Genomic DNA, 15,572 nt, shown 5'->3' on the forward strand with positions numbered 1-15,572 from the left:
TCCTTACCAGCGTGTTTCAGGCTATGACTTCCCACAAGCTCCATCGCTTGGTTACTTTCCATCTCTGTTGTACACCATTAGGAGTGCAAGAGCTGGACATACTCTGTCAACTTTGCAAAGTTTTTTACTCTTTTCAGGCTTATATTTGTTAACAATTAGTACCAAGAACATAATGTGCCACCATCCTGTTAAACTACAGGGGCATACACAGACCATCACTTAAACGTCAGATAGTGGCTCTAGTGCCCAAAGCAGTGCCCTACCATTTAGGTAGCAGAATTTCATATCTTGCCCACCCCAGCCTCCTCTGATCCCCCCCCACTGCCCCCAATCCTCTAGGGGTGCATGATCTGCTAAGGTCGCCATTAGATACGTGTCCCAAATGAACACTTAAACCATGGCTGGTCCAAACTGCAAGTGTTGTAAGTATAAGGTACCAGATCTTGAAAATGGAGTAGTTTACATATTTTTGTACTAACATTTTTATTATATATTGCTGTTTTAACTATTATGTTAGGCTAAATATATTTTTACCAGTTTGTTTTTACTATCTTAGATGACTGCGCCATCCTGCTGGGCAGCGCTAAGTTCTCCCTCTGTCCGTCGGCTCCCTTCCCTGAAACCGTGCAAGGCTCTGAGAGCTCACACAACACTGCCTTCCTGTCACCCTTAGAAGACAGTAGCACCATGATGCCAGGTTAGTATTAGTATTTATTTTAAAAATACACAAAATACAAATTTTTTACATCAAAGGGTGATAACCTCACTTATACATTGTTCCATACTTACCTGGTTTGGTTTGCTTCCTTACGCAAACATTAATAGATGGACTGGATTCTGATTTTTTGCTAGGGTTCATGTGAGCAGTGAGACCGACTGCTACATAAAGTTGTCTTAAAAGGTAAGTTGGCCACAGACACCCAGCAGTGCAACAATTCGATTTGGTTTAATGAAATTGGCAGAAGTCTTAGCAGATAGGTAATTGAAGACTAAATATTGGCTTCTAGGCATTTTAATTACTTAAAACCTTGAGGTTTTCTTCATCCTGTAAACAAACATAACTTAGACCTTGTTGGCATGAAGTTTGAAAAGTAAAATAGTAAACCATGATTTTCATCAGCCTGCCTGTGGTCAGTATACACTCTCTTTATTATGAGAATGAAACCAAATAATAACCAAAATACATCAGGAATTTCAAATTATACTGTAATGAAGGTCCCGGCTGCCCTCTCTCCTAGGAGCAATCTAAGTTCAGCTGCCCCTGCCCCCGGCTGAGGATGACCCCCGCTGTCCGCCAGACAGCACAAGGCCCCGGCCGTGACACGGTCAGGTCCTCTTGCTCCGTGTCTTCCGAAGCCGTAGACCGCTGCTGGCTCTGCCGGCCTTCCTTGGGCTTGGATTCACTGGGTTAGTGGTTTGGGACTATTGTCAAGACTGTACTGTCCCTTTAAGGTACCACATGCCACCATAGCTTACACAGCAGTCCTGGGAGGAGAGAGAGAGGTGTTAAGGGCAGACTTGAGCAGGAAAGGTGGAGACTCTGTCCCATACAGAACGCCACAACTCAGTCTATGACTAATGGATAGAACACAAAGAACACAAATGGGAAATCAAGATCTGCCTCCTCACAGCGCTGCACTAGCAGCGTTTGGGCCTCAGGGCTACCTCCTCTCGGGGGGTCCAAAAAGTAAGGAACCATAAATGAATGTGCTTGGTAAGCACAAAATTTAAAAAAAAAACCAAAAAACTGTCCCTAAGCAGACCCAGAACGAAGGTGCCTCAGTAGTAGCGCTAGGTTACGGCCCAGATGGCTGAGGTCATCACGACATGAGGAAACGGGGAGCAGCTTTCCGGGCGTCTGCAAATACGGTACTTGTGCAAGCTGCACACGATTCTAAAGGGGAGGCGAGTCGGGACTCACAGGCCCGGTTATCTTTGCGAGGGTGGCGTCCACACCTCCCTCAGCTCCCTCCTCCGCCCCCGCCCCCCAGCATCAGTGGCAGAGACCCCCTGGCTCGGGAGAGGCCAGATTTACGAAGCACCCGAGGCTGGGAGAAGCCAGCCCTGGGCGCCCCCAGCCAGGGGCTGACGGCGCGGAGCAGGGATACCTTTAGCACTTTATCCACCTCCTGCTTGCTCAGGTCCTCTCCGCACTCCTGAGTCAGCCGAGACTGGATCATGTTCCGGCGGACCCGGTAATTTTTGGAAAAGATTTCAAGCAAAACCTGTCGGTGCTTTAGGAGCAAACATAAGTTATTGTGGAAAACAGTCACCTAAAAGAGAATCCTCCCCAAACAAGAAAGGCAAAGCGACGGCCCTAACCCCACACCGCAGTGCGTGTGCACCAGGACTTCTGTTTAAAGATCAATACCCCTGACCCACCGGTCATCCCGAGAGCCCCAGGACCAGGAATAAAAGCCAGGGAAGCGCCTGCGGAGGGCGAGCAGTTTAGACTTGGTGTTTCCTGGTAACTAAGGGAAAGACCCCAACTAAGTCAGCTGTGTGAAGACAGGGCTGGAAAGCTCTGTCACGTGTATTTTTAAAAATAAGCCCTTCTCTGAATCTGAGTAGGAGAAAAAATGGTCAAATTCTTTGAATTTCCATCTCGGGGAGGACTAGAAAACTCCGAGGCCTCTCCTGGCCAAGAGCACAGAAGCTGGCTCAGGAAGAGCCCCTGCACTGCTCTTGCGTGGGGGCCCCGGCTGAGGCCATAGGGGGATGCTCCCCACTTTCTCCCCACACCTTAAGGGTAAGACCTGGAAAAGGGCAGACGAGTGTTTGAGCAGTTTAATCTTCATCCTTAAACTTGAGGCAAGTTCATGATTTAAGGATAATTTCTGGATCTCAGGGTCCGTGAGTATAACCAGATAGACACTGCTGGTTTGACTCCTACTGTGCTCACTGGACACTCGGGACCCTTCCTGCTGGGGTGACAGGAGGCAAAATGGACCACTTTCTAACTTATAAACCAGCACCTGACCTCTGATGAATCCTTCTGATTCTTACTGCCAGAGGCCACCTGACAAACATGGACTGTCCCTGGTTCATGAGCCTGGCTGGATGGCAGAATCCTCAGGAAAGATCTATAAACATGTTGGGGTACCTGGGTGGCTCAGTCAGTTAAGTACCTGCCTTCTGCCAGCATCCTGGGATCAAGTCCCACATCGGGCTCCCTGCTCAGCGGGGAGTCTGCTTCTCCCTCTGTCTGCTGCTCCCCCCGATTGTACTCTCTCAAAATCTTTTTAAAAATCTGAACAGGTAGGGGCGCCTGGGTGGCTCAGTGGGTTAAGCCTCTGCCTTCAGCTCAGGTCATGATCTCAGGGTCCTGGGATCAAACCCCGAATCAGGCTCTCTGCTCAGCGGGGGGCCTGCATCCTCCTCTCTCTCTGCCTGCCTCTCTGCGTACTTGTGATCTGTCAAATAAATAAATAACATCTTTAGAAAAAAAAATCTGAACAGGTAAACACCTAGCTCCTACAGAACTGAACTAAATCTCTGGCGTCAGTGCTAAGAGCCTACATGTATTTTTTAAAAAAGGATTTTAAAAAGAGGATTCTAGGGGTGCCTGGGTGGGCTCAGTGGGTTAATCCTCTGCCTTTGGCTCAGGTCATGGTCCCAGGGTCCTGGGATCGAGCCCCACATCGAGCTCTCTGCTCAGCGGGGAGCCTGCTTCCCCCCATCCCCCTGCCTGCCTCTCTGCCAACTTGTGATCTCTGTCTGTCAAATAAATAAATTAAAAAAAAAAAAAAAGAGGATTCTAATGTAGCTGGTTTAGACTGGCAATTGGGAACCACTCGTTTCAACTCAAAGGACAGGCAGGTCCAGCCGGTTTTAACAACACACACGAGACACAGAGCCAAAATGTGTAAAATGGGGAGGGGCTAGAAAATCTTAAGTGTACATTCCATGATCTGGGTTTCCCTAAAGGCCTCCTGCCCCCAATCCCTGCTCTTGGGGAGAAAGCAGCAGAGGTCACCTTACCTGGTCGCTCATGTCTCCAGACTCCCAGAGGGCGAACACCTTCTGCTCATCAGGGGACGCAGCAGTCTGGGGAGGAAACTAAGCAAGGCCCGGGCGTGGGCTGTTTGTCTTTACCGGCTGGTGCCCCCGCCCTGCCCCTCACCCTCCCACTCTGCGTGGGCCCCGTCCAGGGAATGAGCCCATGTGAGACCAGGAGTTCCAGTTCCAGCTCTTGCCACTCACTAGGGCTGCAGTAGGATGGAGCAGGAACCCCCAGATTCAACTGACAAGGAGGAGAATCTGGTTTCTGCTTCACAATGCTTGGCATTCGCTCACCTCCAACATCCAGTATCGTCCTCCCCTAAACATAAGCCCTCAGACGTGTCCTGAGAGGCACTCCCACCCCCACACCACCCTAGGAGTGTCCTAGGGATTCCTTCCAGCCCCTTCCCTCAAGGGCTATGGCGGTACAGGTGAGAGGCCCTGCCCGACTCCCAGGCAACCCACACCACTTGGTTCAGCAGGGTCCGAAGGCACAAGGAAAGGGGGGCCTGGCTCAGGGCACCTGGTAGAGGGGTTTCCAGCCCTGACCCCACAGCACAAGCAACAGTGGCCGCTCCCACCGCATAAGCCCAGAGGGACGGGAACTGCACAATCTCATCTGATCATCAGAAACCAGAGGCGGGAGCAAGGTGTTGCAGCCCTCCTGCTCCAGGGGGGAACCCAGCTCAGCGCTGGCCTCGTGTCTGCTCATACATCTAACGCGTGGCAGAACTCACTCTCCCTGGACCTCAGCGCCCTGAGGCTGCACACAGCGGAGGGCTTTTCCTCCTCGGAGGGGACCATCCTCTAGGGTCCCTACATGAGGATCATGGGGAGGGAGGTCGACTCGGGGAGCAGAGAGGGGCCAAGGTCTCCTGGGGACACCAGCCCCACCAAGAGGAAGGAGCAGGGCAGGGGTACCTAAGAGCAGCCTACCTCATGTCCCTCCCCCATCCAACTCCAGACCCCAAGCCGGCCTAGCTAACCCTGGGCAGGCGCCCTTCCCCTGCCTGGCCCAGCTCCAACAAAGGGATCCTGAAGCTAACCAGACCCATTTGCTGGGTGGGCAATAGTGGCTCCAAATAGGGCAGGGCCCCCGTACCCTGGTACCTCCCACAGGAAACTGCACCACCGAGGCTCCCCGCCACGAGGGCCAGATCTCCTGGGACAGCCTAGCCAACATGGGATCCAGAGCCTCTCGTCCTAGTGTGCGAGTCTCACACAAAGATGGCCTTCGCCTCAGGTCACCTGAGGCTACAGGTGCTTCTGACCTTGACCTGCAAACGTCCATGTTCCCTTAACAGGCAGCCACAGTCCCACACCAGACCTGCCTGCTGCCAGGTCTGAGCTGAGCCTGGGGGGACAGAATGACTAGCACCACTTCCTGAAGCCACAGCCTGGCCCTCTCCACCCTCGGCTAAGGGAAATGGTCTGCAACACGCCCCCCGCCCCTGCGCTTCTCCCAATTTTAGCGTTACGCGCTGCCGGAGCGAGCACTCCTGTACTTCTCCCACTCCAAGGCCGGCGCCGACAGAGGGCAAGAGGCCCGGGCTGTGGGTGGCTCACGCTGCCACCTGCAGGCCCAGTGGCAGAAACGCTGAGCACGCTGGCCAGGGTCCTCCAGAGGCCGAGGCCTGCCAGAGCCCGGGCGGCACCAGCCGAGGGCTCGGGTCAAAGGGTCGGAGCATCAGTTAAAGCAGGAAGGATTTCAGCCCTGCTGCCGCTACACTCGGCTTCCAGCTCCGGCACCTCCTGGGTACACGACCTTCACACAATCTCATTTCGCTTCTCTGAAAATCAGTTTCTACACCTTCCGATTGCAAAGATCAAATGACAGGAGTGAACTCATCCTGAAAAACGGCGGCGCCGACAGGGACCCTCATGGAACAAGGCCCTCCTATAGGCCAAGCAAGGGGTTAGCGCCTTCGGACACCGCAGTGGGCCCTCACCCAAGGCCCAGGGTACCAAAGCCCACACGTGCCCACACCAGAAGAGGGTGCAGAGCCCAAGGAGCGGAAGCTCACACGAAGCCAACCCGCGAGAACCAATTCAGACCAAGGCCACGCTCCTCCCGAGTTCCCAGGCAGCCTCCCAACAACTGGTTCCCCCAAAGCAAGCAGGGCGCAGGCCACTGCAGAGGGTTCCCCACTTGCCTTCCCGCCGGGAAAGGAGCCGCGTGCCCGGAGCCCTCCTGAGGGGCAGAGGGCGGCCTTGGGTGTCCGCCCCCGGGGGCGCACCGCGCGCTCTACTTACAGGCACCAGAATCTGCTTGCAGCCGGCGGCCAGCACCGTGTCCTGCAGCATACGGTCCGAGATGCCGCTGAACAGCGTGTGGCCAGGCGGCAGGCTGGCCAAATGCAGGTTGAAGAGGCGCTTGAGTTCACTCAGCGTGAGCACGAACTGTCTCTGGAAGGTGGCCTCCACGAAAGCCCTCAGTTCCTGGGCCACCGGGGCGCTGGCGCAGCCCGGCGGGTGCCCGTTGAAGCTGTCCCCGCCGGCCGCCCGCCCGCTAGGCAGCCCGTTGGCCAGCCTGTTGTGGAGGCCGCCACCAAGAGAGGTGTCCATGGGCTCCTCCTCTTCCTCCGCCTCTCGATCTTCCTCGTCCTCGCCCTCCTCACTCACGGGCTCCTCCTTGATCCGCACGCCGGGCAGGACCGCGGACGCCCGTAGCTGCTCCTTCCTCCGCTGCAGCTCCCGCTCCAGCAGGGCGTGGTTCTGCTGGGCCTTGCTTTTGGCCACTTGGACCCGCTGGTCCCCGGAGAGCAGCGCAGCAGGCCCTGTGGGGACACGCAGTGCTGCTGTGGGGGCTCCGGGACAGCGCAGAGAAGGGTCCTTCGCCCAGCGACAACCCGTGCCAGCCCGACGGGGCTGAAGCAGGTGCTGTGCTCCCGCCTCTCACCCCTGCCTGACCCGGGAGGGACGGAGCTCCCACCGCCATGAGGAGAGAAACAAGTGGGGAAAACCAGAATCCCACGCTGGGAGGTTCAAACCAGGATGGTGACTGCTGAGTCCCTCCCTGCCAGTTCCTCCTGTCCCACCGCCACCTTCTGCCAACCCAGGAAGGCCTGCACCCCAGCACAGCCCCAGAGTTCAGAAGCCCTCAGTCCCCTAGGCCAAGCCTTAAGCTGAGGTCTGTGGGGAAGGGGGAGGACGGCCCAGAAAGGACACCCAGTTGGGAGAGCCACACACCCCTCTCCAGCCCAAGCCCTGACAAGCCCCACAAAGCAGGCCTCCCGGAGCCGGGGCTGGCTTAGGGGCCCCTTGCCCACCTGATTGTCCATCTGACTTCTTTGGCAAGCTTTCCTTCACAAGATTATATACTTTTTCTAATCTGAAAAGAAAAATAAACTCTCTTAACTTTACGCCTGGTCCCCAGTCACCTGCCTCGCTACAGCAAGCCCCGCCATCGAGGCAGGGATATCCCGGTGGCTGCGGATGCTGGCGCACGGAGCCCTGCCAGCCCTCCCGACAGCGCACAGGCCCCGCGCCCCCGGGAGCATCCGGGCTGGGGCGGGCGGCGGTGCCCCTCCCAGCTCCTCAGAACAGACAGGCCAGCTCCGATCAGGAGGGTAGCTGTGCCAGGCCGGTGCCGGGGGGCTCTGGGATCGAGCCACAGCATCCATCCGGAGTGGAGGCAGGGGTGTGCAGGGCCCCAGAGTGCCTTCCCCGGCCCACACTCGGCCTGGGCGGCCAGGCGGCTGTGGACTGCCCAGCGAGCCCTTACTTGGCCTGGATGCCCGTCCACAGCATGTGCTGCCGCTGGACCACATCGGGATGTTTCTTGATGAACTCCCCATCGTAAGGCAGTATGAACTCCCAGCCTTTGTTGATCCTCACCACGGCCATGTGCTCCAGGAAGTCCTTCACGTCTTCCGTGCAGAGCTGCGGGAGACAACAAAGGTGAGGCCTGCAGGCCGGGAGCCGCCTGACCCCACTCCCTGCAGCTGCGGGGCCCAGGCCGCGAACCGAGGGCGGCACTTACTTTAGTCACTGCTGCCACCTCCTTCCTCACCACCCACCGGCTCTGCGTGAACTTCCACATCTGAGGGAGAAAAAGCAGCCTGTTTCCAGGAGGCAGAGACAAATGGCTCCGAAGACCATCCCCCAGAGCCCAGCAGTTGTCCTGGGGGCCTGGGATGAGGGAAGACCGTCCCCGACGAGAACTCAAGACTGCTCTAGCCGCCTCCTCCCAGGCCCGACGCTGACAGCGACCCCACGCGTGGACACGGGCTCCGGTGAGCGAGCCCAGGAGCGGATGTCCGCTGCACTTTGGCGCCGAGACAATAAGTGCAAGGCCACCTAGCCTCTAACTGTCCAGAGAAGCTGGGACAGCCGCTAAGGCGAAGAGAAAACTCTCGAACAGCTTAGGGCTGCCCTACGCACATCACGGTCACTGCGGACAGCTTAGGAGACCGATTTCCCCAAACTCGAAGCACAAAGCTGAGGTCAAGGGAGGCAGCGCAGATCTCAGCTGCCGGGGTCCAAGCCCCGAGAGGGATGCCTGGGCCAGGACTTACTGGACGAGGGTGGGGCTGGCTCAGGAGTTGCCAAGAGCCACAGCAAAAAGGGGGGGAAACACATACAAGAGAAGCAGCCTGCCCGGACCATGCGGGATGCTGGCCCTGTCGGGCCCACCCAACGTCGGTGCCATTCAGGGGTTTAGGCCCAGCGGTACTGAACTGCCCAATTATTCGTAATGAGCTAGAAATCTGGTTTGTACCAGGATTTTGAGTTGTAAACATTAGTTCAAGTGAACTTTTTTTTTTTAAGATTTTACTTATTTGACAGAGAAAAAAAGCACAAGAAAGGGGAATGGCAGGCAGAGGGAGAGGGAGAAGCAGGCTCCCACCGAGCAGGTAGAGCCTGATGTGGGGCTCGATACCAGGTCATGGCCTGAGCCTAAAGCAGATGCTTAACCCACTGAGCCACCCAGGTGCCCTCAAGTGAACAGTTTAAAAAAAATACTGCTCAGGCCAAATGAAACACGTTCCTTAGCCAGAGTTCACCTAAGGGCCTCTGGTTTGTAATCCCCAGGCCAAAGGAACTCTAACGTTCATATGAAGCCCAAGATCCCAGGATTCCGAATCAAAGGAGAAAGAAACATCCAGAGCCACCCCCTGCCCTCGCCCTGGCCACAGAGACCTGCCCTTCCCCTGTTGCCCGAACCGAGGTCCTGACAGCCCTGCCCTGCCCTGCCCGTGGAGCCCCCGCCACAATCCCGGATGACCGGAGGCCAGAGAGCCTGGGCACTTACAACAAAGTCGCGACCGCGGCAGAGCACCTCAGCAGGCACACCACTGTGAGGGCTGGAGGAGTCCTTGGGGTACAGGATGTCACTGCCAATGAGAGCAGGAGCAGGGGGTCAGTCCCATTCCTCAGCCCCTCTGCCACCTGCCGCACCCCACCCCCAGCTCCAAGCGCTGGCCCAGCCCCTGCCTCTCCAACATGGGCTGGTACAGCTGCCCCTGGGGCTGCCCTTTCAACCGTGGAGCCTGGCTCTGTGAACACATGTAGAAAAGAAACACTTTCCCTGGACACATCCCCCAAGAGTCGTTCCTCCCAGCCCTTCATGACCTTCCATGCACACACTGGCCCAGCCCCAAGGCCCATGGCAATCAGGAGGGCAGGGGCTCGGAAACAGGCCTGGGACTCTGGGAAGACAGCGAGTCCCACATACAAGGCAGGTGTGAGGCCTAGAGAGACGGACTGGGAAGCAGGACACAAGGTCTCCATCACCTGCCCCAAAAGACAGGCAGGCAGTGTGAGACGGGTCAGTGGCTGGGACCTCAATGGACCCTGAGGCATGAGTGGGGCTGAAGCCTTTGGAGCAAATGGGACCAGCAGTGCAGCTCAGAGAACTTGAGGGCCCAAGGGCAAATGACCAGGTTGCTGAGGCTTACAGGTATAACCTTGACCAAGTTCAGCCACAGACCCTGTCATATACCCCACCCCAACCCCCACCCATCCTATGCCTGAGGAGCCTCTGCTCTCCTGCGCCACTCCTGCTGGGAACTCTCTTTCCTCCCCTCCTCAATCCTCCCTGGCAACCAACTAATACTCTTCCCTCCAGGTCGAGCTCTGTGTCCACTCCCTTCCCAGAAACACGCTATGGGGACAGGAACCATCACTGCCACACAGAGGGAAGGGACCCCTAGAAGGGACTGAACGAGTGGCGAACGTGGTGCGTGCCCCGGGTCTCTGCACTCGGTGAGCTCATCTGTAATGGTGCCCCTGTCCGCCCCACACATCTGAGGACGACGGGGACAGCGCGTGAATGACAGCAGAGCACAGGGCGCAGAGCACGCCATGGAGACAGATTTAGTGTGTGACAGTGTGTGAATTGTGCGTCTCCTCACAGAACACACAGGGACCAACAAGGAAGGAGCACCACCCCCAGGCCGCGGCACGGCAGTGAGGGCTTGCGGCAGGACCTGAAGCACAGGGGCAGACAGAACACACGAGGCCTGGGAGGCCCTACCTTCAGGTCTCAGGGACAGGCCCCAGGCTGAAAGGGCAGAAGCACCAGGGCCACAGGCAGCGCTGGACAAAGAGCTCAAACCCCAGCTCGGTGGCTGCCTTGCTGCCAGACGTTTGGCAAGTTTCTGCATCTCAAAGTCAGTGTCCTCGGGAGTGATGGGATGGCCCCTCCTAGCTCTCGCTCACTCGTAGCATAAATACACCAAGGTGGTCCCATTTAACAAGTGACGCACCATCCGAAGGCCTTCCATAACCAAACAACGTGGCTGGAGAGGACAGCCGCCACCTACTGACAGACCCTGGACATGTTTCCCAGTGCAAGGGCGCCACCACGTGGCAGCAACGTGAATAGCCTTTACAATCACTTGGCCAACTAACCGAAACGATGGTGTGTTCCACAATCAAGTACTTGAGAATTTTGAACAATTCCTATTTTTGACAGATTGTTCACCTTACACACACTTTCTAAAAAGTGAGGCTTTATTAGCGTATTTTATGTTACACTATTTTAAATTAACATAATCCAGGTACACATAAAATCCAGCCACACTTAGAAGCAAGGGTCTAAGATGTGCCAGGCATTATACTGAGTGCCAGGGACAGGAGGGAGGGTCCACACAGAAGTCCCTCCCCACCTTGCAAGTGACAATCTGGTGGAGGGATCACAGGAGAGAAACTCCTGAAAGGCATCAAGCCACATGCTCCGAACCCCACAGCACATGTGAAAGGAAACTCACGCTCAGACGCATCTTAATGAACTGTGGAAAGCCATAAGAGAAAATCTCAAAAAGAGCCAGAGGGAACCAAGCGTAAAGAGAGTAGACTCGTCACTAGAAACAACGGGAATGAGAATGCAATGAAATCATGTCAGCGTGTGGAAGGAAAACAATCAACCTCGAATTCTACACTCAGGAAAAATATCCTTTAACAAAGGTGGAATAGACGTCTCCAACCATGTGAAACCCAAGGGAGTGCCTCCCCTGCAGACCTTCGTTACAGGAAACACCCTAGCAGTTTCTGGCAGAAGGAAATTATCCCAGATAGACACTTGGACACAGAGACTCATGATGAGCAAAATAAATAGTACGTGAGCAGATCTAAAGAATACTGACTGGAAAGGATACTGTTCTGTGGGTTGTAAGATACAATTAAAAACTATAAATACAACGGCACGTGAGTTGGGAGGAAGAGAAATAACATTCCAAGGTCTCTGAATTGTCCTGGGTGAGGGTAAAACACAGCAACTCGTATTAAACACGGTCAGTTATGAATGCACCAATGACCCTGAAATCTACAGGGTACTCACTAAAGGAACCCAGAAAGGATAACTTCCAAATTGGCAGGGAGAAATGGAATAATAAAACAAGAATCCAGTAGCAGGTAAGAATGGACATAAAAGGCAGGACAAACAGACACAGCAATGGTAGACTTAAACCCAAAACATCAGTCATCACGTTGAATTTAAGCGGGTCAGATCCTCCCACACAGAGAACTTACCTCTTCACAACCCAGTTTCCTTGGACTAACATGGCCACCTTCTGGATGCCACGCAGAACAGCCACGGAGTCGATGGAGGGGCCGAGAAGGCTCATCAAGTTGGCAAAAGGCATGACCTTCACTGAGGACGCAGGAGACATGAGACAAGGGACGAGAGCCTGGGCACGCCCCTCCCCAAGTCTAGGCAGCCTCAGGCTCCCATTGCCCCCCAAGTGGCGGACCAACGCTGGTGACACAAGTAATAAGCGCTGACTCCACTGGCTGCTCCTGCAGGCATCCCGCACTCACAGAATCCTGGAGCGAACACCCCAACGGCTGCTCCGTAAGACTATTACAGGATGCCTGGCTGGCTAGTTGGTATGGTATCCGACTCTAGATCTCAGGGTCATGAGTTCAAGCCCGACATTAGGTGTCGAGCCTACTCAGGGTGGGGGAAAAAAAAAAAAGGTAAAACCATTACTATTGGGGCCCAGAAAGGGCCTGGAGTAGGTCCCATGTCCTCCGCAGCAAGGCCAGTGGCCTGGCACCCTGGTGGCCCCAGGGGGAGCTGAGCCCTCCCCTCTGCTCAGGCTCCTGGAGACCCTAAAAGTGGTAGCTCCAGAGGGGAGCCCGGGACTCAGCTCTGAGACTCAGGGCTCATGTCTGCCCTACAGGTTCTGGCTCTCCGAGTCCTCTGAGAAAGGAGACCCGTCCCTGCTGTGTGCAGGGGCGCCACAAAGTCATGCGAGTCAATGAACGGAGCTCATGTTCACATGCAAGACTCTGTGTAAGCCGTTAAGCTGTAGGTCAGCCCTCCGGAGCTCTCCTAGTTCCTCAGACGCAGGGGGTCAGCCGCCTGCCCAGGCTCTCCCAGCAGGGGAGTGCTAGGTAGGGGGTAGAGCAGTAAGTAACCCAAGCCCAGATGAGGGAGCCGCCGCACTGCTGCAGTGCGATCCTTCTAGGCAAGGCCCCAGCTGTAAAGCGGGAGCCTCTGGCCTTGCCTCTCAGTCCTCAGTCTGTCCCACACTCCATTCCCCCAGGAGGTGGTAGGCCTAGGGCCCCCTGGGGGACGCGGGTGTACACCCACCATTCTTCATCAGGATCTTGATCTGATCAGCCAAGGGCAAGGTGCGCAGCTGGGCCATGGACAGGACGTTGCTGGGGGCCACGGGTTTGCCTCTGTTGAAAACAGAGACGGTGGGTTAGAGGAGTGGGTTAGAGGACGGGGTGAGAGGGGAGATTTGGGGTGGGGAGAGTGGCGTCCAGCCCAGCTCTACTCACTTCTCCTCCTCCGGGCTGGGGGGCATCAGCATCATGAGGTATTCGCTGCAGGGGAGAGGGTAGGGTCAGCAGCTCCTGGGCTCTGTCCCTGTCCCACCCCCGCCCGTAAATCCAGGCTGCACCTAGGCTGAAGCCTCCCCAGGGGAGGGCTGGGGGCTGAGACCCATGCCCACCCTCCCCTAGCTTCCCCCAAACCTGTGGAGAGCGGACGACCATCTCTTCCCACATCCACCCCCCACTGGCCCTCTCCAGAGGATGACGGGCCCCCTCCCATGTCCATCTCCTTTGCTTCAGAAGGGACCACATCCCCAGGAAGGCCCCACAGCAAAGGGACCCTACTGGGGCCAGTGGTAGGCTCAGGAGCCCAGAGGGCTAAACACCCTGGCCCAGCCAGTCCCACCTGGGTGACTTGACGAGCTCTGTGTTCTCGACCCCGCTGGAACCCTGGCATAGCAGGTACTGGCGCTCGTGCTCAGAGCGGCTGTCCTGTTGGGGAAGGAGCAGGGTGGGAGGACCCTCAGCCACCACCCTGGGGCCTGAGCCACCCCCGAGTCCCTCTGCCATCCAGTTTTCACCCCTGCATCACCTTCCACTCCAGCTGCCCACTGTCCTGCCCCAAGGCCAGCCACAAAATCACATCTAACCACCTGAGCATGGCATTCAAGGCCTCTGTGAGGTGGCCTTAACCATTTCCAGCCCCAGCACCCATGTCTTAGGTGCCCTGCCTGGGACACAGGGCTAGTAATCACCAACAGTAAGAGGATCAGCTAATAGTCACTCAGCACCTACTACGGGCCAGGCTCTGGTCTAATGGCTGCATATATACATCAACTTATCTCATTCGGTAATTTGCATAAAGTCACACACCAGGAAAGAGCAGAGTTTCTGGAAGTCTGACTCTAAGGCTCTGTCCACATGGACCTCTTTCAGGAAAGTTCCAGAGAAATCAGGAGTTGCTCCTCCCCCAGAAAGATGTCGGGGAGCCCTATGGCATCTTTGGCTTCGATTCAATCACTTCCCTTACTCCAATACAGTTTCAAGGTCTGGGTTTTAAGCACATGAGATGAAAACCAAGCATCGTCAAAGCACCTCGGCAGACACGCAGTGAAGCTGGCCCGCGACGGCCGGCCGGTTCTCCATCGAGGGCCCGCATTCAGGACCCTCGATGCATGAGAACGTGAACCAAACACCTGCCCCGCCCTGGGGCCAGCAAGAAGCTCACTGGAGGAGAGCCTGGGGATGCGGACACTGCTGCCCCAGGAAACGGTGGGCTCCTTTCTCAGTCTCCTGGTCCCCGGGGGAGACGTGCTAAGTAGACCAGCTGTAACAAAGGACAAACTGTCCCCAGGACTTCACCCTCTCTCCCCGGGCTCCCCACCACCAAGTGGCTCTCACTTATTCTGAAATCAGTTCCAGGTGAGACTGGGCTCCTCTCCCAGGACCCTGGCCCAGGGCCAGCGTCAGCCGCCGGCCGGGACCCCAGCTCACCCTCAAACCATAGTAGTGCAGATGCACCCACGGCTCCTCGGCGTGCTTCTTCTGCAGGAACTCATAGGACTGCACACGGCGCTGGCGGGCCTGCTCCGACTCCGGACGGGAGAACCGCACCTGGGGGGCGGGGGCGGGTCGTGGCCTCAGGCCTGGACCCATCCTGGGCTGCCGGCCCGCGCCCACGAGACTGGAGAGCCCAGCACCACTCCCACCTCCCCTTGTTTCCCGACACACATCTCTTAAATTCAGCTCCAACCGTGTCCCTCTGTCCCTGACTTGCCGACAAAGGCCAGGGAGCAGCTTTCCCTTGCTTCTGCCTGCCCGGCACCCAATCCATTTCCACTCCCACTGGTAACAGCCGCCCCCCACTTTCCTTGGGAAATGCCCAGTTCCCCCTCAGCTCAGGGGAGCAAGTATCCCTCCCCCGGCCCCCACCCCCACACACGTTCCCAGCCACAGGAGTGGGCACGTGACTCAGACCTGGACAATCCGAGCACCAAATCCTCTTAGCCACAGGGGCTGGTTCAGGGTTGGCCAAGCCAATGAGTCCAGTCTGGGACTTTAGTTAGAAGTAATGAGAAAGAAGTTTCTTTTCCCCTGGGGTCTTGGAAGCTGGGAGGATGTGAGCCTGGAGCTGGGACAACTCTGTACCACTGGGGACAGACACCCTGCCTGAGAAAGAGGCCAAAAGAGGAAGGCAGAACCTGGAGATGGAGGGAGAAACCAGGTCTCGATGACAGAGTCTGAGCACCTGAATCCAGCCATACCTGAAGCTACCCCCTCAACTTTTCAGTAACAGGGGCCAGTACATTGCATTTGGGGTTCATGCCAGGTAGATTTGGGCT

General features: G+C 56.3%; 1 protein-coding gene across 4 annotated transcripts in view; it reads right to left on the reverse strand.

Moving 5' to 3' along the window:
* Window positions 1–691: 691 nt before the first annotated feature.
* POLR3E (RNA polymerase III subunit E) overlaps window positions 692–15,572 on the reverse strand; it is a 39,777-nt gene continuing 24,896 nt past the window's right edge. For all 4 annotated transcript variants that reach the window (XM_047712847.1, XM_047712844.1, XM_047712845.1 and 1 more), the window contains 13 exons: window positions 14,725–14,844; window positions 13,637–13,722; window positions 13,237–13,281; window positions 13,043–13,134; window positions 11,977–12,097; window positions 9,257–9,338; window positions 7,985–8,044; window positions 7,727–7,884; window positions 7,272–7,333; window positions 6,256–6,779; window positions 3,982–4,059; window positions 2,109–2,234; window positions 692–1,485 (listed from right to left, as the gene is read on the reverse strand). In XM_047712847.1, coding sequence (XP_047568803.1) covers window positions 1,429–1,485; window positions 2,109–2,234; window positions 3,982–4,059; window positions 6,256–6,779; window positions 7,272–7,333; window positions 7,727–7,884; window positions 7,985–8,044; window positions 9,257–9,338; window positions 11,977–12,097; window positions 13,043–13,134; window positions 13,237–13,281; window positions 13,637–13,722; window positions 14,725–14,844 — 1,611 coding nt within the window. In that variant the 3' untranslated portion in view covers window positions 692–1,428. The remainder of the gene's footprint in view (window positions 1,486–2,108; window positions 2,235–3,981; window positions 4,060–6,255; window positions 6,780–7,271; window positions 7,334–7,726; window positions 7,885–7,984; window positions 8,045–9,256; window positions 9,339–11,976; window positions 12,098–13,042; window positions 13,135–13,236; window positions 13,282–13,636; window positions 13,723–14,724; window positions 14,845–15,572) is intronic.

This window comes from Lutra lutra, chromosome 18 (assembly GCF_902655055.1).
Source record: "Lutra lutra chromosome 18, mLutLut1.2, whole genome shotgun sequence".
Classification (NCBI taxonomy): Eukaryota; Metazoa; Chordata; class Mammalia; order Carnivora; family Mustelidae; genus Lutra; species Lutra lutra.